At 35.6% G+C, this 26,847-nt stretch overlaps 1 protein-coding gene across 5 annotated transcripts in view; it reads right to left on the reverse strand.

The window, feature by feature from the left end:
- Nucleotides 1-26,847, reverse strand: part of SLIT2 (slit guidance ligand 2) — a 348,857-nt gene that overhangs the window by 94,693 nt on the left and 227,317 nt on the right. For all 5 annotated transcript variants that reach the window (XM_072809379.1, XM_072809365.1, XM_072809373.1 and 2 more), the window contains 4 exons: nucleotides 23,926-24,089; nucleotides 21,513-21,651; nucleotides 3,141-3,212; nucleotides 2,585-2,656 (listed from right to left, as the gene is read on the reverse strand). In XM_072809379.1, coding sequence (XP_072665480.1) covers nucleotides 2,585-2,656; nucleotides 3,141-3,212; nucleotides 21,513-21,651; nucleotides 23,926-24,089 — 447 coding nt within the window. The remainder of the gene's footprint in view (nucleotides 1-2,584; nucleotides 2,657-3,140; nucleotides 3,213-21,512; nucleotides 21,652-23,925; nucleotides 24,090-26,847) is intronic.

Consider the following 26,847-nt stretch of genomic DNA (forward strand, 5'->3'; position numbering starts at 1 on the left):
GGTAGCTTCTCTACAGTTTTCTAACACATAACTTACGTCCAGCATACTCTATACAGTGTACACGTATGCCGATCAAGAATTGTTTTATAGTCCATGGTACCGATAGGGAAATCTTCAGCATTTCTTGTACCTGCTACCAGAAAGAAGCCAGGAACTGTAAGCCCAGCCTCACCCTTGCAAGTTTCAATGTTAGGACAGTAGGAGTAGGAGATGGCAAGAGCCGGTGGCCAGCCTAAAAAATGCTCAAAACAGAAACCTGTAAGATAGCTATCCCGAGAAAGGTGCGATGAGCAACTTTATTATTCAAATAAATGCCAGAGAGCTATACTTAAAGTTAAAAGTAATATATAGTTGTGAATATTTAAAACACTAAGCAATTTTAAAGAGACCATGCATGATAAAGAGAAAAATGGAGGTTGCTCCATTTTCAATGAAAACTGGTAGTGAAATGTCAGGTACTGGACAGTTATCACTAATCTAAGAAAAGATTGTAGGGATCGTGAATACAGCAATCACAGCAAAATACCGCCATCCTTCCTCTGGAGACCTCTGTGGAATTCGGGAGCTAGTTTAGTGAAGAGGGAAACTGGAATAAGAACGATGATAGCTTGCAATGAAAAAATAAGAAAAGAGGAAAACTATAGGTTAAGGATCGTGGGCATAAATATTTTCTGAGATCATCAAAATTGAGAAGCATACAAATCTACTCAGAAGACTTTGCCAAGGGGCCTATCTGCTATTTCTGTAATATTTCCTCTGTGCTTTAATAGGAGCCAGCAGGGGAGTAATCTTACCCCCATTTTAAAAATGAGATAACTGAAGCACAAGGAAATTAGTGACTACTTCAGCCCTGAGCCTCGTCAAGTGTTAAGAGCTGGCATTTGAACACAAGCCACTTAGTGTCCCAAAGGCCATCTCGCTGAGCCATTGTGCTATACCACTAAGGCATTTCTTTATTTTGTCATATGAAATAAGTTTCTAACCAGTCAATGGAAAACAATAAAAGATACTTACAGACAAGGCCTAATACACTAATTCATATATTGGATTCCTAAGAAATTATTATTAAATATTATGCGGATGCTATGGATGTCACAACAGGGCAATAAAAAGCACTGAGGATAAAATGATCCAACAGGTACATGTATCCTGAATGATATTTGCCATTAATACGTAGTATGCTAATAAAATATATTAATATACCAATAATATAATAACATATAGTGATAATATGTAATAAATTTTAACATGAATGTCAATAAACAAATATTAATGCAATTATTTAATATGAGAGACCTTTATTTACGTAAGTAATCTCCATACCCAAAGTGGGGCTTGAACTGATGACCCTGAGGTCAAGAGCCACATGCTCTACCAACTGAACCAGCCAGGTGCCCTTACTAGGGGGGATCTTTAAAACATTCAATAGATTGGGACACCTGGGTGGCTCAGAGGTTGAGCACCTGCCTTCTGCTCAGGGTGTGACCTGGTCCCAGGATCGAGTCCCATGTCAGCCTCCCCACGGGGAGCCTGCTTCTCCCTCTGCCTGTGTCTCTGCCTCTCTCTGACTCTCATGAATAAATAAAATCTTTAAAAAAAACTGTGAACACAATAAGGAAAATGATACCACCTGTAACACACAGACTTTCTCTCTAGCATAGCTGTTTGATTCTCTTCATAAAAGGACTGTTTTCTGATGCCACGGGCAGTATTTGGGCATTCTACTTCTGGAAAACAGTTTCTACTCTTCTGTATACCACTAGGTTTTTTTAAAATAGAAATTCCCCAATGACCTAACACCCTGACTATAAGTTCCAAAAGGAAAGCTAATGGTTACAGCCTTCTGGAAAAAAAACTGTGTACATGGAGCATCAATCATCAAGACTAAGATCTTATTTCTGCAAGCATGTTCTTTTATATATATATTTCTCTATTTGCTATGAATCTGGGTAGGTATGTAATAATTTATAATATCATTAGTTGTAACTATGAGTTTACTAATAAATATATAATATTAATATAATACATCACTATATCAGTAATGTGTAATACATAATAAAATACATAACATAGTAGTTAATGTGTTATTATATATAAAACATAATGTATAATATAATGAATACAGAGACGATAAATTATCTGTTCTATTTATTGCTTATTTTATTGATCTTATAATTTCTTTTCATTATTTATTTTAATTCTCACAACCAGAGTGTGTCCATTAACAGTAAAGCAGTAGAGCTTAAGAGTAAAACTGCAAGCAAACAAGTATAAATAAAAGTTCTCCAACCATTTCTCTCTTTTGACATTTACTGGTTTTCTTGGAGGCACAGATACTCGAAGGACCCGGCATTGGTGCAATGGCTTTACTCGTGTTCTGTCCTTTTGTGTAGCTGGAATGTTGTATTTACTTTGGACGATATCACTGTCCAAAATGGCATACACAGGACTTCATGGACAATTTGAGTAGTTTAACTGAGTTTTACATTAAACTTTGCCATTTTAGAACCTGACAGTCCATCCTAAGAGCAATCGTTAGTTGTGTATTCATTCTGCTTTTCTTTAGTGATGAGTCCGTACTTACAGTGAATTCAGAGAGCGTAGTCCTTGGAAAGCGTCCGGTGCTAGTTCAGAGATCTGATTATTGCTCAGGTCACTAAGATGAGAAATAGGGTTAGGTTACATTAAATAGGACGTCAGGGAGGATTTACAGCAGGAGAAAGCTATTTACTGCCTTTATGCATCCATTTTGCACTTATTAATGCCTGTATGAAATTTGTAACGTAAAACATCTGAAGAATCTTAAATTAAAAAAAAAATCAGACTTTTAAACCAATTATTGGCTCTTTTCTGAAATTATTATAAAAGATGCCTTGGCCTATTTTTGAAAATAGAACATCTAAGATTTGACAGCGAACGATATTGATCACATGTGTTCACACTGGTGTGAATCAATATGTTAAATTTCCCAGAACTTTAAAATATTACATAGTTTAGCTCTTAACATTGTAGCCATCAGTCACATTACCTAATATTTAAGCTGTCAAACACTCAAGCATTCATACATAAGCGAATGTCTGTATGGTCATGACCTGTATGATTTTTTAAATTACATATATTCCAGAATAGTATTCACTCACATTCTTCTAAGCTTTTTATATGGTGAGAAAGCTCCAGGAGGGATGACCTTGATTGAGTTCTGTTCCAAACGTCTGCAAGGAAAAAATTCAATTTTTAAATGGAAACGTGAGCTCTCGGGGATGTTTAATTCAAGCCCAGGATTCATGTCAAGAAGCAAAGCTGATGCTCTTCATGAGTGAGTCTTTTTTTTTTCTCAAAAATGATTACTAAAATTAATAATGCTGTGCCCTAAATGTGGAGCAAGATTGGGAATAAAAACAAGGCAATTATACAATGAATAAAAAATCTCCTCATTTTTAGGCATTACAGGTCCATTAATATTTAAGTCTGGACTTTGTATAAAAGAGAAAGCACGAATCAAAAAAAAAATAAAAAGAGAAAGCACCTGTAAGAAACTAACTTCGAAGTATATTTTAATAACCTCTGTATCAGAAAGAGAAATGTAGTAACACTGAATAGATGTACAAGATGTTTTAGAGATAATTATAACTCTTTCACAAAGGAAATTACTGTTGAGTATTAGATTTTATAAACCTTTTATTTCCTCTACAGAAAGCATATTATAGGTTGAAAAAAGCTCAGAAGATTAATTTTGCAGCTTTTTATGAGGTAAAATCTTAAATTCCAAATCCATTAAATACTATACGCATTTTCAGCAAGACTGGCTGGACTCTGAATATGTCGTGTGAAAACCACTGTAGCCAAGTGCATTCAAACGCAAGTGTTTTAACCATGCATTGAAATCAGAGATGAAAATAATTCTACTCTCTGGTTCTGTTATTGGACAAAAACACATTTTTTTCTCATTTTGTTATGAAAGACACAAAAAAAAACACACAGATTTCATTAAGTGTCTTGGTAAATATTTTATCCATCAAAAAATGTTGCCTCTCAACTTCATGTCTATCCATGGGAACATCGTAATAAACATTTTTCATCCTCTTCTCTTTGAATCCTGGAGGCTGACTCCTGGGGACCATATATCCCAGGCTCACTCTTGCTTTGGTGGAGTTTGGCCAATAAGGGGAGGCACTGCCGGAGACTAAAGGGAGGATGAGCCAAGAAGCCAGGATGTCCTCCCCTCCTTGGCCTTGGGGGACGTACCCAGCAGGGGTCCCATTTTCTTCTGAAAGTTAGCTCCTGCGGGGCTACCTCTTGACTTTGTATAACACCAGTTTCCTCCTACATCTTTGTGGCCCTGCAGATAGACACAGCTTTCTATTCTGTGTCACCTTCACAATTGCTTAATTCAGTCCTCATATGAATCCCTCTATTTAAAGACCTGGCATGAGCTTCATTTATCTGTCTGGATTTAAAAAAATATATATGCAAATATGTAGATATATATAAATACATATTTATATAATATACAAAATATATAAATACAAATAAATACATATATAAATGTATATAGATGAATATATGTATTTATATATAAATGCATGCATTTATATTGGCATATTTATATATTTATGTACAAATACAATATCCATCTATAGAGTATACTGCGTCATATACATTGGTTCATTTTTGCTGAATGTTAGTAATACTTGAACATGTAGGTGAAGCCAACATGCAATGAACACTGAATCGAAGCAAACAAAATATCCCCAGAAGGTTAAGCAGCAATGCCTACATTTTGGTCTTATCTAATTCCAAAGTCCTTCTCCTCCCAGTTCCAGGCTTTTCTTCAACAGCCTCAGGGGTCACTCTGACCTCATCTCCACAGGCAATGGGTTCCCAACACACTGTGGCCTTTTGACTGTTGGGAACAACACTTCTTCCTGGGATGTGGCATTGTCTGCCTCTGGTTCTCTACTTGTCTCTTAATTTCTAGATTGACCTCTTGATCCTCTAAATCCAGTTAATTCTCCCAAGTTACTATCCTTTCCTTTCTCACACAAAAGGTAAAAATCCTTTTTCCATAATCGGCAACACTAGTATGATTCGGTCCCTCCAGGAAGCAGAAATTATTTTGTTTACATTTAAGATAAAGTTTATTTACAAAATACGTAAAGAAGAAAATTCCATCTGCTTGTAATGCACCACTCAGATGAGGGAGTTTTAGGTTTTTTGTTTTGTTTCTGGTATGTATATTTATTTTATATATAATGGAAATCTTACTGTATAGAAAATTGTGAGTTGTTATGCCTTATATCAAATATCGTATCACGTTTTCCTAACACCATTAGATATTTTGGAAGATGTTATTTTTAATGTCGTTATAACATCCAATTATCAAAATGGACCACAGTTCTTTAATCCTTTTCAATTATTAGCCCATTTGGTTAGTAGTAATTTTACATTATTATGAATAATATCATTTAGTTATTTTAAGACAACTGAAGCCTTACTATATCTCTCAGGTATGGTTACTTGGATCTTTCTCTCTATACCCAAGGGCATCCTTTCGTCTGCGCCTCTGCTCTCTCACTGTATTCTAGTCATTTTTCACATATTGCTCCTCTACCCGGTTTGTTGGCTCCTCAGGGGCAGATTTGCCCCAGAAGACAAAAAATAAATCGTACGAAGAAAATATGGATTTGGCATCTGGATTATTTATCTAGGTCTTGAGAAAGGGTATTTTTTTCAAAAGCTCTAAATATAACAAAGGGTGTTTAAATCATTTCACTGTTACACTATCGATTAGAATGTCATAAATTGATGGTTTAGAGACACCTTTTTTTTTTTTTCTGTGATCCATTCTTGCAGTTAGATTTTAAGAAGTTTAAAATGTAATCAATGAAAATACAGTGAAAGCAAGCTATAGACACAACACTATTGACTGGAGGACTTTCTTCGCATCTAGGGCAATGAAACATCATTTTCTTTTCTTATAACTTTGCTCAAAATACTATTAAAGCAAAAAAAAAAAAACAAACTATAAAGCTATGATGAGAAAAAAATTCAAATTATTTTTGTCCAGTATATTTCCTTCAAAGCAACAGTAATGTGAAACTAGGTCATATGATTAATTTTCATAAATATCATTTAAAGTTCTTGAAATAGAAAACCAGTAATCATTCATTCATTCACCCTCTGTACTTTACCTGTGCAAAACATACTATATGAATGGAGTTCAGTGGTGATCGGAAGCAAGCATGTTTATACCCTCATGGAAGTTTTATTGATAAATGTCTAATTTGCAGTTACACTTCTGATTGATTTGTTCAGTATAAGTTTTTAAAACATGATATATTCAGCACTGAAATATCAATAACATTAATTCACGAATGTGGTCAAACGAATGCTATCATGTAATATAACTGAAGAACTTCCTTAGATATTTTAAAGTTCTTTTATTATTTTAAAGTATTTGAATCTAGAACACTTATGATCACTAATTGTTCTAACGGAACGGAAATATATTTTAGTATGACAACTAAATTCATGTGTCTAATCTACAATTCATGTCATTGATAAATATTCCTACTAAAGCAAACCAAAGATATATGTGAGGCTATATGTTTTTTAGAAAATGCATGCATATAAAGTTCTAAAACAAGGAGAATTCATGATGAAATAGTGTTAAATATTACATGCAAAAATAACAATTCCAACGTAATACAGTGATGTTGCATGTGTCATTCCTTCTTGCAATGTACCGTGACTTAACCTTCACACTGCAAACCATTTCATTTACAACATATGCAACAGAAAGCTGAACAATGACATGTAAAATGGATTTGGTTGCTTTTCTTTATTTATCTATTTGCTTCCAACCTTTGTTCCAAAAAAAAAAAAAAAATTTGAAACAGAGCTTATACGGTTATTTACACTGACTCAGCAGCTAATTGGTTTTTACGGCACAGCACCAGCAGTCCATTAAGGCAAAATGTAATTGCCTCCTTCATTCAAACAGATTCTCAAGCAAGAAAACATTCTACCACTGGCAGATGTCAACCAATAAATTTTAAGATGTTTCAAAATGTCCATTTTCTCCTCTTTAGTGAGCAAACAATAAACTAATGTGTACTTCCCTCTAAACTTTCAGATGTCTGGGATCCTACTTCTCATTATGAGAACTTTAGAATATATTTTTAAAACTACAAGCAACGCACATCTCAAGTGGTGTTCACACTCCTACAGAAAAGAGGGGAAAGTATTTCAATCAGATTATAAAAAATAAGGAAATATAGCATTCAGGTGAAGGTTAAAAAAAATAAACAAATGAAATGTACCTTTTCTATTTTTGCTATCCTGTAATCTTCTATTTTAATAGCATAAAATCTGCTGAATTTTATAGAGTGCAAATTTGAATCCATTGTTCCATGAAAAATCTAATTAAAAACATTCCAGGTTTACAAAAACAGATAGTGTCATGGCTAAGATATATTTGCATGCTGCAGATAAAACCCACCATGATTAAGAGCCTTCCAAATGTTAGTCCTTCATAAAAATAAGATTCAATATATTGAATTTCAAAGTAAAAATATATTTAGAAAGCTGAATACGGGAGGAGGAAAATTCTATCAACCATATACTATATGGAAGTCTTTTTCATGTGTGAGTAGCTCCACAGAATGTACGTGGACAATTCCAAAACATTTTATCACTCTGTGTGTGTGTGTATAGTTTATATAAAAGCAACCTGCTGTTACTACTTCATCAAAATCACAAGGCAATTTTAGTTAGAAATTCCATGAGATAAGAAAATGGAGACAATTTTCTAACTGCACCATCAAAAAATTCAGAAGTAAAGTATGTTTAATCAATAAAAGCCTTCCTCTCCTCACTCACATACACCTTTTTCCCTTGTTCTTTAATTATTGCTTTAAAAAAAAATCATGTATGTCGTCACACTTACAGAGTTCCTAGGGATGAGCTGCAACCAATATATACCACTTTCTGATGCCTATTTTAAACACTGTAGAAAATGGAAAATTATCAAGAAATCTCTCTAATACTGTATAGGCCCTTAGAACATGGAAATGACATGCACGTATACCTGAGCTCTGTGACATAAAACACTCTATGATGGTTATTCACGAGGAGATCTTAGAACAGTAGAGTATATAACTCAGTACAACTTGGGAATTAAAAAAACTCTAACTAGTTCTGAAGCCATTTATGAGATAATAATATCAATTTATTTTAAATGACACTTCCAGCTCGCTGGTTTTTCAATTCTCAGGAATTATTTTCAATATTTTTCAAGCTAAATTATGTTGACCAACCATACAAAATAACATCCACATGCCAAAGCTGAAACAGCTCTCTCCAAGAGGTATTATGTTTTATATATGTGTGTACATAAAGATAAATATGTATGGCTTAGTGACTAAAAGATAAACATGTATGGTTTAGTGATTCAAAGTATGAGCTTTACAACCACTGATAAAACTCTGTGGACCCTGCAAAAATTAATTTGCTTCTCTGTCTCAGTTTCTCTTTCCAGAAAATGAAAATAAAACTTACTATAAAATATATTTTTGTAAAAATGATGAGATGTAGAAAAATGCTTTTTTTCTTGCATGAAAAATGGTGAAAGAATTAAAATATGGGGATACACATGTGTATATTTGCAATCACACATATAATAAGCAGCACTAGATAATAAAACATTTTTAACATAATAGTTTCACGCACACAGATTATATACAGAAATGAATCTGATACATGATTTGATCTCTAGTATGAAATAAATATATAGGATCACAAAACGCATTTTTAAACTAATTAGCGGTACAGCTTTGTAGACAACCCAGCAATTATGTATTAAACACGTACACACATAGATCCTTCACAGAGAGGCTGAAAAAAACATAGAATGTTGTAATTTCCATGATCAACATGATTAAAATATAGAGCATTTTCTCAAATCTGAAAACTGTCTTAGGAACTCAAAAAGGTTTTACAACATCAGTGAAGTATGAGTTTGGATTGATCGTGTCTGTAACATACAGCCCAGATGTTGATTATACATGGCAATAAAACTGACAGTTCTTTGCATTTTCCCCATCTGCTTTTAACATAAATGGCAAAAACAGCTGCCAGAGACTAGAATGTAGATTTAATGGGGGTGGGGGTGGGGGGTTGGAATGACCCTAGCTTCTGAATCTTGGCCTGCTCAGTGCAGCCAAATATTCTCATCATAGGTAACGCCAATTCAACATTTGAAAAGGAGGAAGCAGCTCTATTCCTTTGACATTAGGGATTCTCTTGCCTATTACATAATAATTCTAAAGTAAGTACTTGATATTTCTGGACTATTACTAACTTTAGCAGTAAACGTATGCCTTGAAGTCCTCCATACATCTATACAAAATGATGAAAAAATATTTGAGTGAAACACAATTTCTGTTATATAATTGTAGTCTCTTTAGTACTTTGTAAATTTAATTAATATCTTCAGTAGTGGAGTGACTATTTGCCTCTAGAGGGACATATTATGCATCTAGCCTTAGGACGGTGGCCATTCTAATGGATTATCAGTCATCCCCGCCATGGGATGACTTGTCCCTGAATATTGTCTGTTGCCTTAATCTTATTTATTTATTTATTTTTTTGTGATGTCGTTCTAGGGTACATGCCCCTGAGGATAAATTCAACTGATACTTTCAGAGTAGAAAGAACTCTTCTTCCTTTTGGCCTTTAAGCGTTTAATGCAAGACAAAGATGTGTGTGTGTGTACGTGTGTCCAAGGGTATGTGTTCTCACTGACTTCGTATTCTGACAGCGACCTAAATGAACGTTAACGTTCTCATGGGTGTATTCACACGGATATATATTCAAATGCAAAGATACACTCAAAACTCACAATCACATGGTTTAGATTTAGACGGGAAGATTGGCATAGGCACATGGCTCCCTGATTTCAGGGGGACAGAGTATAGATTCATAATGTCAATAACATTAAGCTTTCATAATTTTTCTTTAGCAATTCAAGAAAGAAAAATAACTCCATGTTCTGCTGCATTGTTTTTCATTAACGATGAAAGCCTTTTGGACACTGATTCTGAGTCAGGCACTGAGCTACGTTGTCCATTTGGTAATAATTTTAGTTTTAGAAACATTATGCAAATTGTCTTTCCACATCGCTTGTTTAACAGCATTACTCAATGAGTAGATCACAATTGGCCTTCTCCCCTTGCACCGATTTATCGTCCAAATTATCCATCATCTTTTCCCTTGAATTTAGGTAACACTGTGGCCACTAGTAGTATTTGAACTGTATGAATTTTCAACTTAATCTTTCCAGATGATTACAGAGCCATAAATCTATAGCTTAATCCCCCCAAAACACATGCTGGTGATCCATCAGATAATAAAGAATATGTTGACTATGCACCAGCTGTCTTCATTTTTATGTTAAAGTCTACACAGGTCTTATTGTACCTCCGATAGGTCTCCATTTTCTTTTCTGTAGATTTTAGGGAAGTAACCACAACAGCACTAGGGTCACTTCTTGGGATGGCCTTCCATCCTTATCCACTGCTACGCCCGCCTTCACCATGCACACGCCCTATAGACTGTTGCTTTCACATTCCTAGAGTACTCTTTCCCTCCAAACCATTCTCCCTTCGGTCTTAGGGTGATTTTTCTAGCATATCTAATCATATCATATCTAAGCATATCTAGTCTACTACCTGTCTCAGAACGCTTCCTTGTACACTATTGTTATTAGGAGAGGTGATTCTTCAAGATCAGGCTTTCACTTCATGGTCTAGCAATCAAAAATTGCTTTAATTTCTCAAACACATACTACCTCGAACTTTTCTGGGACTTTGCACATGCTTTTTCCCTCTGTCTGTAAAGCCCTCAATTTCTCTGCCTGCAAGACACCTACATCCTCATACCTGGAGATTCTTTGATTCTCCCAGGCAAGCCAAGGTATTCCTTTCTCTGTATTGCCTGTGTGCATTTTATAACTTATCACACAGTTTTAAAATATTCTCTGTGTGGTTTTGATTCTCTGTACTGTAAACATCGTGAAGGCGGGGAGTGTGTCCTTTTGTCTATAAGGCCTGAGGCAAAGTAGGCCCTCAAAAATATTTGTTGAGTATGTAGTACATAAAAATATGCTATTTTCCCACTTGTTCTTCTTCTGTTGCAATAATACTCATGAGACTCCTTGGACTTTTTTTTTTTTTTTTGAGAAACCAGTTGGAGTTTCTTTCTTTTCTTACCACCTTAATCTCCACTCTAGTTGTTTTAGTATTTTTTAAAATTTATTTATAAATAAATTCTTTTTTAAATTTATTTATAAATTTTACCGTATTTTTGCCAATTATTTATAAATTCTACCGTAATATTTTCACTCAACTAATATTATAAAATTTTGATTCAGTCTTCTATGTCTTTCTCTTAAGAAAGCCATTATAGCTTTTTGCTTAAATGATCACACATCTCAACAAAAACACATAAAGTACGAGTATATACATACATATACGTCACATATGTAGCTTTTGTGAAATGAGGTACAAATAAAAATAGGTAAGAAAATAAATTGAAAAAAATGAAAAAAAAAGAAAATAAATTGAAAGGGCAACTGATAGAAGGGAGAAACTATTCTCAAATCATATATTTGATAAGGTATTAATATCCAAAATATATACAGAACTAATAAAACTCAGTAGCAAAAAAAGCAAATAATCCAATTTAAAATAACCAGAGGACTTAAACAGACATTTTGCCAAAGGAGACATACAAATGGCCAATACATACATGAAAAGGTACTCAACGTGACTAGTCATCAGGGAAATGCAAATCAAAACCACAATAAGCTATCACCTCTCACTTTTATGATGGTTATAACCAAAAAGACAAGAGTACCAAAGGTTGGCAAAGATGTGGACTGTTGGTGGGAGTGTGTACTGGTGCAGCCCCTTTTTTTAAAATATTTTATTTATTTATTCATGAGAGACAGAGAGAGAGAGAGAGGCAGAGACACAGGCAGAGGGAGAAGCAGGCCCCATGCAGGGAGCCCGATGTGGGATTCGATCCTGGGTCTCCAGGATCACGCCCTGGGCTATGGGGGCTGCCCCTGGTGCAGCCCTTTTGGAAAAAAGTATGTAAGTTCCTCAAAAGATTAAAAACAGAACTACCACACGGCCTAGAAATCTCACTCTTGGGTGTACATCTAAAAAAAATGAAGAGTATCTTGAGATGTCTGTACCCTCATGTTCATTGCAGCTTTATGCACAGTAGCCAATATATGGGGACAACCTCAATGTCCTTTGACAGATTAATGGATAAAGAAAATGTGACACACACACGCACACATTATTCAGCCACAGAAAGAAAAAACATCTTGTCATTTGCAGCACAGATGAACCTGGAAGACATTATGCTAAGTGAAGTAAGTCAGAGAAAGACAAATATTGTAAGCTACCACTTGTAAGTGGAATCTTTAAAAAAAAAATGCTGATTTCATTGAAACAGAGAACAGAATGGTAGTTGCCAGGGGCTGTGGGGATGGGAAAATGGGAAGATGTAGGTCAAAGGCTACAAATTTTCAGTTATAAAGGAGTGAGTTCTGAGGCTCTAATGCACAGCATGGTGACTATAGTTAATAATATAACACTAAGAGTAGATCTTTGGTGTTCTCACCACACACACAAAGAGTTGACTATGTTGACTATGTGAGGTGATGGATGCATTAATTATCTTGATCTTGACAATCACTCCACAATATACACATTTATCAAGGCATCACATTGTGTATTTTAGATATATACAATTGCATTTATCAATTATTCCTCAATAAAATTGGGGTGGGGGAGAAGTTGAGAGAAACAGGTAATAATATTCTTATCATGAATACAGATTCTTAATAAAAACTGCATCCAATGGATATATGCAGCTTTTCAAAGATAACCATTTCACTATTTCATCCAATAGCAATTAAAGATTGTTCAAGATACACATATGAAATTGAAAATTCAGCCAAAATAAATATGAGTGCACTCCAATATTATTAGTGAACTGAAAAATGGTCTATGGAACTACAAGTACAGTCGAATCTACAAATCAGTTTTGCACCATTTATCTTAACACTATTTTGCGGTGGAGCTCTCAGAGCTGCTGGAGGGATTACAGGAAGCATGGCTACTGATAACCCAGAACATGAAATGTTTGTTCCGACAGAACTTGATAGGGATCTTTGTTTTGTATACCGAACAATGAACTGGCTCTCTGCATTCTGCATGAAGCTAAATTACAAAGAAAGGTTTTTTTCTGGGTGCTTAATTAATGATAGAGTCATAAAATGAAAATTACAGAAGATATAATCCAGAAACTTGAGGAAGTAAAAATAAGAATGAACAAAGTTTGCATGAACATCTTCTTTTATACCAAATGACTACTCCTCCCATAAAATATATGGTCAGAAAGAAATCCTATTATTCTGTTTTCCTAACTGTAACTATGTTAGCACATAATCAGAACTCAATTGTTGACTTATGTACATATTTTGATGATGGCTTTATTTTGATCCTAGGATTGTTTATCTGATGACGTTTCTAGTCAAAATTACTTGATAGAAAAAAAATCTAGGTTTTTTTATGAGACTTGGGGGGATACGTATGAAATTTCTGCTATTTCCGCTATTGGAAGAATCTCAGAACCAAATATGTAAATTTAGTTCTAATTCTCTACATCAAAGTAGATAGGTAAAGTGATAGCTCCATATTTGAAATTAGGTTTGTGTAAAAATTACACAATTACCAAATTAAAAAATCAAAAAATTATTTTCCACGTTACAAAAGAATTAAAAGTTTTTTGCTAACGTTAGAGACTATGCAGCTTCCTGTGTTCTGTTTGAGCAGGTCTGAAGCAAGCTTCTTTATCATAAAAAAGGCCTTAACTATGATGCAAGATCCTTTTTTTTTTTAAAGCACTAGGTCATAAATATTTCTACTAGACATAGAATATCAGAGTGCTGTCATCTCAGCCTGCAAAGCACAAAATTGTAAAAAATATAAAATTCAAAGCCAAAAGTCATGCTACATGCTAGCTAATTCTGTGAGTGGATCTGAAGTAAAAATATCAGGAGTGTAAAACTGCAAAATGCTAATCAGTGCTCCAGTAAAACTATCAACTGAAGTATTTTCACTCTTAAAATATTTTCTTGACTCTACCTACTTATCCTTGCACTTAATAATCCTTAAGTTGGACATATCTCTAAATTTTTAAACACTTTCAAAGTGAAACAATTAAATGCTTCTGCAGTGAAAACAATGTCCCTTTGAAATTATCAACCTACTTTTTATTTAGCAAGGCAAACTCAAATTACAGACTATTTCTTTCTTCCATATCAAATTACATTAAAAATGGTTATCATTTGCTTTATTTAGTTAATGCTGTCTAGATAGTGAAGTCAAGGTAATTTACCTGTTATAAAAATTAGTCAAACTGCATGCTCCATTTATTTTAAAAAATTTACTTTCAAAATCATGGCATATGAGAAGAAAATCATCCAATTATGCAACTTGATAGCTGTCCTACAGCTGAGACATTACTAAGTGCATGATAAATAATTAAACATTCACACTTGATTTCATAACTCTCTTAATAATCTAGTATAGAATGGGCAATTTAAAAACGTGTTAATCAAACCGAACTTTGGTATCCTTACCTATAGAAAATCAGATGACTTGGGCATACAGTATGGGGATCAATTTGGCAAGTAGTATTTATTAAAATTAAGGATTCAAAAATTTGGAAGGAGCAAATACGGAAATAGCCTGCAAAAAGGTTAAATGTATATGGGAAGAGTGTTTGTCTAAACAGAAATGGAGGAGAAACAAGCATTTTAAGTTGTATTAAGCATCATAAATGTAGATTGTAATAAAATAAAACGTTTAAGAGTCATCTTTTCTTTCACTTCTTTATGCATGTAAGTGATCCAGAGGAATCCAAAGAAGCAAAAGTACTCCCAAACCCCACATTGTGAATCTCTTTGAAAGAACCTTCTTTATTGCTAGCAGAGTAAAAGCAGACCAGTAGTCTACACAATAATGAGCTTCTTTTCCATTTTACCTATTTGATTAGCACATCCCAAAAAATGTATCATAGCTTCTCTGAATTTCTTTCTTTTTTTTTTTTTTTTTTTTATTGCTTCTCTGAATTTCCAGTCCATCTCGGAAAACACTGAATCATCCCTCAGAAGACCTGGGCTGACAACTTTGCTACCATCTTTTCTCCCATCCCATAATTTGAACCTCTCCCTGCCCTTCTTTGAACAAATAAAAGAATGTCTTGATTTCCAGTTTCTGAGCCCTAAACAAGGCAACCAAGAGTGAAGGCAGTAGGACATTGGAGTAAGCAAGATGTACTAAATTGTTACAATCTATGTTCTGTTTTCCATGATTTATGGAGCTTGTGCATAATGGTTTGAACAGGTGATATGCCACAGAAAATCCATAACGAGATTGAAGAGAACTAAATGTCTACTTTATAACGATCCATCATATCGTATTCAAAATTTTATATCTCAAACATGACTTAAGAAATTAATTCCGAGGATTTGATATATAGAGAATCAATTTACTAATAATAATTCTGCTGCCATGGGCCAGATCATGTAAGACTTGCCTCAGGCATTCCATCTGTATGAAAAGCAGGTTTTATCCAGCAGAGTTCAAAGCAGCAAAGTGCTGGGAAGATCTCAGCGGGGGTGGGGTGAAGGCAACAGATTCTTTTAAAGTTACTTTATCTTTTGCTATTACACTTTCTATTTGTCCCTCTTTATCAGTCCACATAGCTTTGTCAGATTTTCTATTTACTATGAAGAATGGAGGCTTGGCGGCTCTCGCAAGCCTGTCCTTGTCTCCAACACTGTCCTTCTCCTGGTCCCCACTACACTAAGCGTCGGCGTGGACGTGGTGAGGAACACAGACACAGTCCTGCCCTCAGTTTGCAGTCGATTCAGGAGAGCCTGACATTAATCTAAATACGAAATTACACCATGACAAGTTCTATGCAGGTAAGATCCAGGGAGGTCTGAGAATATTTGACAGAGAATAGGAGAGACGACACTCCAGTAGTTGCCCGTAGAAAGCAACATGAAACAGCGCTCATTCTTGGTCAAGTTATTATACCTTAACACCTGTCTTTATGCTCCCTCTATGTTCTCTTCTTGTGGAAGTCTCTCAAAGCTTCTCTTGCCCTGTTTTTCCGAGTGTCAGTCTTCTGATTTTTTTTAATTCTCTCTTCTACAACGTCCCCATAAGCCCGCGTCATGTTTACCTCTCTTTTGCAGCTAGATCAATGAAAGAGCATGAGCTCTGGAATCAAATACATCTCAGATTGAGGCTAGTTTAGCCATTTCACAATTGAAACACCTTAAATACAATTTCTTAACGTTTTTGGCCTCATTAAAAAACAACACCAAATAAAAAGACCCCAGCGGACTGAAGTCAGTCTTTGAGGGATTTGAGGTAAACGTCTACAGGCTTCATTATAGAAGAAACATGGCCTTAGAGAAAGAAGACCTCTACGACTCATCTGTAGGATGGCTGGATCAATGAACGTATCTAGAGAAGGAGGTTACCTATTAGATACTGACTGGGTCAGCCTAGAAGAGAGAAAAAGGAGCTTTCAGACACCTGCAGAGAGTGGAATCCAAGTCAGTATGGGGAGCAGGCAAATTTAATGAATTAATTTTAAGTACTGTAGCCCCATTTTTAGCCCTTTCCATTAACTATCCTTAATGTTAATCAACTCTTACTGTATGCTTCAAAAGCCCTCTTTTTTTTTTTTTTTTTCCTACAGGGAGACTGTGGGCCATTCCTTCAGTTTTTATTTTTCAGTTTTGTTTAATATAGCTCCTTTTAATTATTTTTTTAAATATCTTATTTTTATTTTTATTTTACATAGGCTCTATGCCCAACATGGGACTTGAATTCACGGCCCTAAGATCGAGAGTCAGATGCTCCAGTGACTGAGCCAGCGAGGCACCTCTAGCTCCTTTTGGGGATAAATTTGCTGTGAATGCTTACATTATACATTCACCCAATAAATATTTATTTTATATTTATCAAGTGGCTATTAGGTGCCACGTATTTGATTTGTTGCTGGGCATTCAGTGATGATCAGAACAGAACCAGTTCCTGCCTCTGCCTTCACAGAGCTTCTACTTCAGTAGGGATGACAGGTGTTTAAATGAATCCACACAATATATATATATATATATATATATATATATATATATATATATATATATATATACATATAAACAAACAAAACAAAATGTAATAGTTAGGTGCAGTCAAAATAAGATTCCTAGCCTACAGATGGGATGACAGATTCTGGATCATCGTCAGACCATTAAGATGATGAGGCCTCGTGGAGAAATCCACTAACATTTATCTGGCATGTGTTCTCCTGCATTAGTTTTCTACTCTATTTAATTTCCATCAATACCCCCATCAAAAGCCAATGAGAAGATCACAGGATATAATGTGTGTACAGCACCCAACCCTGTTAGATAAATGCTGGTCTCTTTCTAGTCCTCCTTCTACAAATTATTCCAGCTGCGACTTTAAAAGAACACTTCCCATCTCACTTAACAAATAAGTGTTTGAGAGAATACCAGAAGTGTGAAATTACAGTTGTAAGCACAACGCAGAAGAAAGAAAAGGATGAGTCAAGCTTTTCTACCTAGAATCACAGGCAGTAGATCACTCCTACTTGTAGCACATACATACTTTCTTTTTGTTAGAATTATATGAGGCAGTTGCAGGAATAAAAAGGCAAAGCACATACAGAAGTTAAATGAAATGTCTGACAAACTGCGGGAAAGAAATTCTACTTATAATTTACGGTAAAATCCAGAATAAAAATTATTTGAAAAATATGGAGGGAGCTTATAAATTTCAGCTCATCGTGTATTAAAAAACTGAAATCTATAAAAATGAAAAAAAAGAAGATGTTGTATAGCTTTACTTCCACATCTTATGAATCTTACTGATGTTCTTTATACTAATAAAAATAAAAGAGTAATAAAAGAAATGAGTTACTAAGCTGCTAAGTTATGCCAGTATAATGAATGGTAATGGGGTATTTTGTTGGAGTTGAAGATCAATATGATTTATTACCAGATGCTCTACTGATAAAGCTGATAATGTAATAATCAGAGAAGTGAAATTCACCTAGAGCTTCACATATGTTGTCATCTCTACTTATAAATTTAATTTATTGTAGCTTTATCTGATACACCACCTCCTCAATACGGGCAGAGCCGATGGGACATATTATTCAGTATAACTTTTATGTTACTAAATTTCATGATAATACAAAATCTATAGAGCATACAAAATAGAAGAAATGCTCTGTTGTAAAAAAATAGACTACATGAGATAAACAACTTTAAATGTCTCACATTGCTTTCGCTCTGTTGTATCTACAGCTCACTGTTCTTTTGTCAGCCCACGGCGGTGTTTTGTTCTTTCCCGTAACCAGGACTGGATCCACCCACTCCCATGTCCAGGACCATCACGCTCCCACTAATTCTCACACTCTCATCTCTCTCTCTCTAACCCCACTGTCTCTGACTTCCTAATGACTGCAGCTTTCTGCATCTTCAAATCAGTCCACGTCTGACCTTCACAGAGACAACTGTCTTTTAAAACAAAACAAAACAACAAAAACAAAAATCCCTTTCTTAGCCAAGCTAAGCCCCTTTCTCTCTTATCTATTCTGGCCCTCTGCTGTTCTTACTTGGTTCTCTTCTATTGCTCTCATTGACCATTCCGTGGATTTAGCCATCAGCTTTTATCTTAAAATCTTTGCCTCAAGTCCTGGTCTGGCACCAAATCCTTATAGTTTGTATTTTAGCACCTCCAAACATCCAGTTGGCACTTCAGGGTTTCACAAATTTTGTTTACCATCATCTTCCTTTCCAGTTTTTGCCCTGCCCTTCAGCTTCTTATATACAATGACACAACCACCATTCCTCTATCCCTCATACTTGAAATTCTGGCACCATCTTTGGTTCATTTTTCTCCTTTAGTCCCTCATCTCACCAAATGCCTGATCCCATGAATTCTGCTCCTATATTAACGACCGTACCCACTTCCACATCGTCATTCCTACAGCTACTTTGCGCCTGCTCTTAGGACATCTCCCCTTAATCAACATGAGAGCTGTCCAAGGAGGCTTCATGCCTGGCGGTCTGTCCTTTGCTAAACACACAGCTGTCAGATTAACCTGACGGATTCTGAAGATTCAGACTAAAAGTCCTATATTCAGATGCATTCCAAATAAAGATTTAGGTCCTTCTAGTATCAAGGCCCTCCATGAATTCGTTCTGACCCACCTTTCCAGCTTTATTTTCCTGCGCCCCCATGGGCTCCAAATGCCACCCTGAGCTCCTGTTTGGTTGTGTCTTGCATTTCCATTCTTACTGCCTATGCTTACAATGTCCTGTTCATTTTGAAAGCCCCTTTCCTCATTTTTGCATTTCTGTTCACTACCCATCCTTCAAGGCCTACCTCAGATGTCACTTCTTATATGAAGGCTTCAATGACTGAAGTATTGCTGACTGGGATACTACTCTATACTAAACACAAAAAGCTCTACGTGTGTTATTTCACTCCAAATTAAGAACAACCCTTAGTTTCAGACAAGGGGACAGTCTCACAGAAGATAAATACCTTGCTATGATCTCACAGATAGTGAATGGTTCTAACTATGTAGGTTGCTGCCTTTCATGAGCCACTGTCACTGGACCTCCACTTTCTGCCTCTGTGTAACTACCTAGAACTTCCTTTGTTCCTCTCTTACGACATGTATTAATTTGTACCTAATTTCATAGCTTTTAATTTCCATGTCAGGTTTGCGAGTCACTTGATGGAAGATCTCTGGACAATCCCTGCTGCCATTTCTATAGTAAGTGTTTACTTAAAAAATGCTCTTGCCTGGATAGATGAATATACTAGTCTCCCATATGAAAACTTACTATGTCTTTCTACTATCTAGTTCATCCTATATTACATCTTCTAACTAAAATAAAAGTCCTTCCCTAATCTGCAGCTTGAAGATTATATGGAGATGTCTTTCTGAGGCATTATTTTCCATGACGTGCCAACATGCTCCTATTATACTAATTAGGCTCAACTGTACAATCTCTAAAATGGGACGCTCACCACCACCACCTCTGTCCTTCGTTCCTGAGACTTCTCTTTGCTGAGATGTCATTTGCCCCTTCCAAAACCATTTATTATCCTTTTCCCAAAAGTCAGCTAAAAAAATACTTATAAATGCCTTCTATGAGCAAAATTAAAATTCCAATGACAATAATATTATGAGCACACGTTATTTCATGTCTGTGTCAAACCTCCACAGATTCCAGAGTCTTTATAGATGATCACGTCTTACGCTGCAAAGCTCTAAACATACTTTTAAGCACTCATTAGATACTTTAAATATCATTAGTGGATCTTGTGAATTAAAGTTAGTCTTACATAAAGCAAATGAAAGCGGCTAACAGACAAAACATTAATAGTTTTGAAAAATAATTTTGTACCTACTACGTAAACTTCTATGAAGTTAGTCTTACTTTTATCATTTCAACCTAAAATGCCCTAAACTGTTTATTTGTCTGTTAAGAATTGGCCTTTAAAACAACACCGTGATAGGCTCAGCAGTTAAGAGGTGTTGTCTCAGTTAATGGATACTGAGATTTTTCCCTACTGCTTACTTCTCAAGGTGCGAAAAGCAGTTCATTTTACATCTTACATGACCTTGTTTTACCCACAGGACTTCTATTTGGCAGAACAAATGCACACAGCAGCTGCATACAAAATAGAAATACTTTGTCAAGACGATTTTACTTTTGATAGAGATAGGCTCCTATAAGTTAAAATGCTCAGTAATTAAAAAATCTTATATATGCTGACTTGATGATTTTATCCTTTTTTAAAAAAAAAAACATTTTGTGATAGACCATACAGTAGTGCAAACAAAATAGTGAAACTGCATTTTAAGACATGAGCTCTTGAGGAGGGAGAACATCATCTAGTTACACTGTTTCTATGATTTATTCCCCCAGTTTGATCCTTCTATTGCTTCCTCACTGCAAGCTAGACATGGGCAGGAGGAGCAGATCTACAGACCCAAATGGTCAGACTATGAACAACTGCTTACTTTTCCCGAATAACCTAATAAGACCTTCCCAAGCAAAGGGAATGCTATGTATCCTTCAAATGCATTCCTTTGCAATCTATCTACATTAAAGAAAGAGAAATCCTGGCCCCTCCAACGAGATGTCTCCTGAATCAGAGCCAGGCCCAACAGAACTCTGAAAGGAGTATTTGTCTAAAGTAATCGATCCCAGTTGCCTTCAATAAACCCAGAATCTCTAGAGGAAGTCATGGTTTGGGTCACTGTGGAGGTGGAGAGATGAGAGGAAATTTCAGGGCACCTACATTTCTGTGATGGTCTCTGGCAGGTTCGTGGGGATCTCAGTGAGACCTTTCCCACGACAGTCTACGATATTGTTGCTACAGGTACAAGCGGCTGGACAATGCAGGACGCTGCAAGAAGGAGCCATGAAGGACTGGTGGCCTGCAAGAGAAACAAACAGCAATGGTATTTACCCTCCTGCAATTGCTAATTGTGAAACACATGAGCTTAATCTCAAACAACAAAGCATGATATTTAACAGAAATAAATTTCTCTAAATACCTGAGCATAAAATCAGTCTTCCATTTTCTAAGATATATTTTAGGAAGCATGCATTTATGGCTCTGGGTCAACACTCAGATAAAGCAAATGAGATTCTTAGAATTATGAAAATGATAATTTTTCAGACTTGAAATAATTGTTGAGAAAGGCTAAACTCAGACCTGAAACTGGAATTTGATTACAAACTATTCTGAGTTTAAAAAAAAAAAAAAAAAAAAAAAAAAAAGCAGTTTCAGACTAACCTACATTTCATTTCTGTTAAGCTTAAATAAAGTTTGGTCTTTATTAAAGTCAGGTGGCATAACTTACTTTCCTTCAAAAAAAAAAAAAAAAAGAAAGGAAAACAGTAACATTTTCCTCTTAGAAGATGTAACTGTTGATTCTCAATAAGTAATCATGCATCGGTAAATGTGTGGAAAATTAAATCTCATCAAGTTTGATGTCTTGAGAAGGCCTGCACTTCCTCTGAAGTTATTGTAAGAAGTGGTAACATGCCATTCCATAATTGTTAATCTAGATAGTTCTCTCATTTGGCTTCGCGTGGCCTACAGCTTTTAGCGTGAGTGGTTACCTGCAGACGTGTATTTTCACTACTCAGTATTTGGAAACAAAACAGTTTTGAAATGCGAGTTCACTGTTGGAATGATGAGCAACAGAATGTCGGCCGTGTTGTGTGAATGGGCATCTGCACACATCTGCTAGCAGGGCAGGGCCGACCCTCTCTGATCTGCAGCGGGAGGGCCTGAGCGGTCGTGTGCCCCAGGGAGAGGCTGCAGGCTCCCTACTAACCCAAGCCCTCTGAACAAGCTCTCAGAGTTTACAAAATAATAATAATAATAAATCTCAGTCTAAAAAAGAAACGTGAACTTGCCTTCTTCCTCATCTAGAAAACAGGAAGGGAAAAGCGAAGAGAGAAAAAAGTGGTTAGTAACGAACGGTTAGTCATTTCATTATTTAATTTTTTAAAAAAGCAATCAGGCCTAACGAGAACATTCCATGACATTGTAAGAAACTTTTGTCTGGGTTATAAAAAGTGTGGAAAAATACACAGAAAGTTCTAAAAGATAACAATAAATCCAAATCCTATGCTAATACTTTCTGTTCCTCCTCGAAGGAACTGTTTGTGAGGCATTATATATTATTTAGAAATTTTGTATTATTGTATTTTGAACAGATACTTCTGAAGCAGAACCAGCCCTCTATTTATAAAATAAGATACGGGTTAATGTGTATCAGATACTATTGACAAGTTATTTTATAAATAAATACAAGCATAAATATCAATATATATGAGTCGGTAATCAGACTGCCTAGCTTGAGGTCCTTGGACTCAGCTATGTGATCCTGCACCAGGCTACTTAGTATTCTTTTTCTGCATTTATTTTTTTTTCTTTTTCTGCATTTGTATCTCTAATATAAAGATATTACATTTCACTAGAGTTGTCATGAGGGAGGTAAAATGAAGTATATATATATAGAGATATATATATAAGTATAATAGTGTGTATATATATATATATATATATATATATATATATATAAAATTGAAGTATATATATAATTGAAGAAATATATATGAAATACCTAGATTGGCACTCAAACATATAGAAAGCACTAAGTGAATGTGACTTACTAATATTTTACATAGTCCACACCTTATTTTTGTTTCCAGATTTTCATCACTAAAGCTAGTCATTCATCTCTTAGAAGTAGAAGTGAACCACTAGTATTCGTGAAAAGTGCTTTGTCACTCTGCAACTATTGTTGGGCTACTTTTTTAAACGTCCCAGCAGGGACCCAGCATTAACCATATTTCCAATTGTTGGCAAAAACGTAGATATAAATTATTACCTAACGGGAAAATAAGTACGAACAGAACTAAAATCTAGGCGTTTCCCATATATCTACAGGAGTGAAAATTGAGAAATCTTTCATCATAACATCAGGACAAGGAACCTGTAATTGCCAATCATGCACAAACGTCTTAGAACCTATTATCAGCATCGCTAAAACCGAGGATTTCCAAGGGATGATGAGTGCGCAATTGCACATGTAAGTGAGCAACACGGAAACTTTTAAAGCATGCATTCTTCGCAGCTCACCGACAAAGGAACATAAGATAATAGGACAACAGAAAGGTTCTTTCTCCCTTACCACTGCAGACAAATTCGCGTTTTTGAACCTCGGCTACGTTATGACCCCTCAGGTGGGATGGGCCCATACACTGAGTGTAGAGACCAACCCGGGGCCTTTGGCGCAGCCAGTCGGAAAGCCAGGCCAGGTGGCAGTCGCAATACAGATTGTTTGAATGCAGCCGACTGGAGAAGAAAAAGACAAATTGAAAGCAAAAAAAAAAAAAAAAAAAAAACAACAACAGTAAATAGTTACTTTCAAAACTGAAAAATGGACCAATAATACATAACTTTACTACTTAACATGCTCGTAGACAAGACTTAGGAAGTCCCGATCGAATGAGTTTTCTAAAAACTGAACTCGTTTACAGCCACAGAATCACGTTTCTCTTCCTTTACCTCTGAGCTAAGCAAACTCGCAGGAGCTTGAGCCCGACCATAAAAATGGTTTTCCTGTGTTCGCTCAAAAGGGCAGAGAGAAACAGATTTGTCCAAGGCAAATGGCTCTGCGGTCCCAGTACACTGACAGCCAACGGGGCTGGCTGGGGGAATGGGGAGGTAAGGGGCAGGGAATGGGCGGGGGCACGTTAGTAAAAGTCGGGGCTCCCAGGAGGAATTATCAGTTCGCCCTGCCGTTGTTAGTTTCTGTAGGAAGTGCTTGCAAAATCTTTTTAGCAGGTCACTCCTGTTTTTTTGCTGAATAAGAGAGAATAATAATTCAATCTAAAACACTTCTTTCACGTCCCTATTCTGATTTCCTTCTTTTTGTTTAATAGCAGAAAAAGGGATTAGCTGCTTTTGGCTCTTGGGACCCCATCCTCAAAGAGCAGGAACTGAAATGAAAAGACATAAACGGCCGGGAGTGAAGGAATTAAGTGAGCCCCCCTCTCTGTGTTGGCAGGGATCCACACCAGAGCATGGATCCATTCCAAGTGGCAAATAGCACTTTTCCATTAATAAAATATCAGACAAATGTATCCACTAAATTAGGTAAATGACTTCAAATTGGCTTTTATGTTTTCTCAAACTAAAGAAAAGGACATCCTAAGCTATAAATCAAAGCATCATTTCCAGAATCATCCGTGACACAGTAATACCATTTTAGTCCTTTTTAGCTGATGTGTTCAATTCTAACCCAATAACAGTAATGGATATTAAAACATGGAACTCAGTCCAGAAAGATAATTGGACCATAAAAATGGAATTTTTAAGTAGCAGTGATAATATAGAATAATGAAACAACCAAAGCAAGGGAATTTCAAGTTAGACGACTGCTTTACATTCTCCTTGAGCCTGTAGGTATGGAACAGACGGTCTTGCATCAAAACTTAGACGGCGTGCCGCAGGACAAAAAGCTACATTTTGCGAAAGCTGGGTGACCTCCAGCTCAGTTTGCTTGGAAGTCAGAGTGGCATCCTTTGGAAGCCACACCGCACGCTCCACCTCATCGTTCTAGAAATATTTTCATAAACCAAACCATAAACCAAGCACGTTACAATGACTCAATAAGGTGTGAGCGAATTTGAAATGAGAAAAGAACACAAAACTTTAAAAACCTGGTTAGCAAGACGAACTACAATGGATTTCTATATGGAAATAAGGCACACCATCAAAAATGCAGATGATCGATGTTTCTGCAGTCTCATTTCTTTGCCACGTAAGAACTCGCTCACTTTGCTTTTTTAAAAAATTAGCTGAAGTTCATGATTAAGAAACTAACTTCACCAAATACAGTCTGAGTGACTTGGTATGTTCATTTGGTCAGATTTAGGCACTCCAAGAAAATGAAATTCCTCTTCTTCTTTTTTTTTTTTTTTTTTTTTTAGAAAATGAAATTTTTAATAGCCATGCTCCTATTTTTGATGAAAGCTAGTCAGTTCATAACTAACATTAATGCACATACGATGTTAGCTATATCTACATACTTTCAGAACTCCTCTATTTTGTTAAATCAAATTTCAAGGGAACAGTAATGACGTATTGTATCATACATAGATCACCATATTTTAGTGATCAAAAAAAAGGGGGGGCATTTAGAATGGTATCACCTACTTCATTAAAAAACTGGCAATTCAAATGATTTCATTCAAGAGAAAACTTCAATGTCATAGATTTCCCAGTGATAAACCATTGTAAACTGAAAATCATTTTGAAAACCCAGTTAATATATACACACATAATCTACTGAAAAACACATTATTATTTTTTTTATCAAGAAATTCAATGCTTCGCTTATGTTTCCCACCATTTCCCACATGTTGTATGTAACGTAGTTTCGAGGTCAAGGTGATCCCAAACCCAGTTCAAATGAGATTTATCTCTGAAAATGCTTTAACGAACTGTCCCCACCCTGGGCTTTAAGGATTAAGTTTTCCCCGAGAGGAAAAAAAATACACATTATCTGTAGCAAAGAGTTTGAGATCAGGTGTATATTCACCTAAAACATTTTAATGTTTACCTCCTGGAAAGGTATTTCTAAATATAAATGTTGCCACGACCTTAGTTACAGAAGGACTAAAAGGGTGATGTTGTAATTTTACATTACAAAGAATGTAGGAGAGCCAGTTTAGCTTTATTAGGTCTGCTGGCTGTACAGTAATAAAATCATAAAGATTTACCATTTATCATTTCTGACAGCCAATCAAGGAGCCTTACATTTCTTAATGAAATGTGACCTCCAACAATAGCTCAAAGTAAACGTCCCTCCTCCCCAAATTCCCATCATGCATATCATTTAAAGGGAAGCGTTCAGGTTTTCAGAATAATAGTTCATTTACTCCAATATCATGTATGTAGCACTTTTTAAAAAAGTGGTGTTTTCATCTCATAACGAACTCGCGATCCTGTTCTTTGTTTACTAAAAATAGTACGTTAGGGGAAGCCTTAATTGATTAAATTGACCTTTATAAATATAGTCCTAAGTATGAAGTATATAAGTCCCATA

This window comes from Canis lupus, chromosome 2 (genome assembly GCF_048164855.1).
Source record: "Canis lupus baileyi chromosome 2, mCanLup2.hap1, whole genome shotgun sequence".
Classification (NCBI taxonomy): Eukaryota; Metazoa; Chordata; class Mammalia; order Carnivora; family Canidae; genus Canis; species Canis lupus.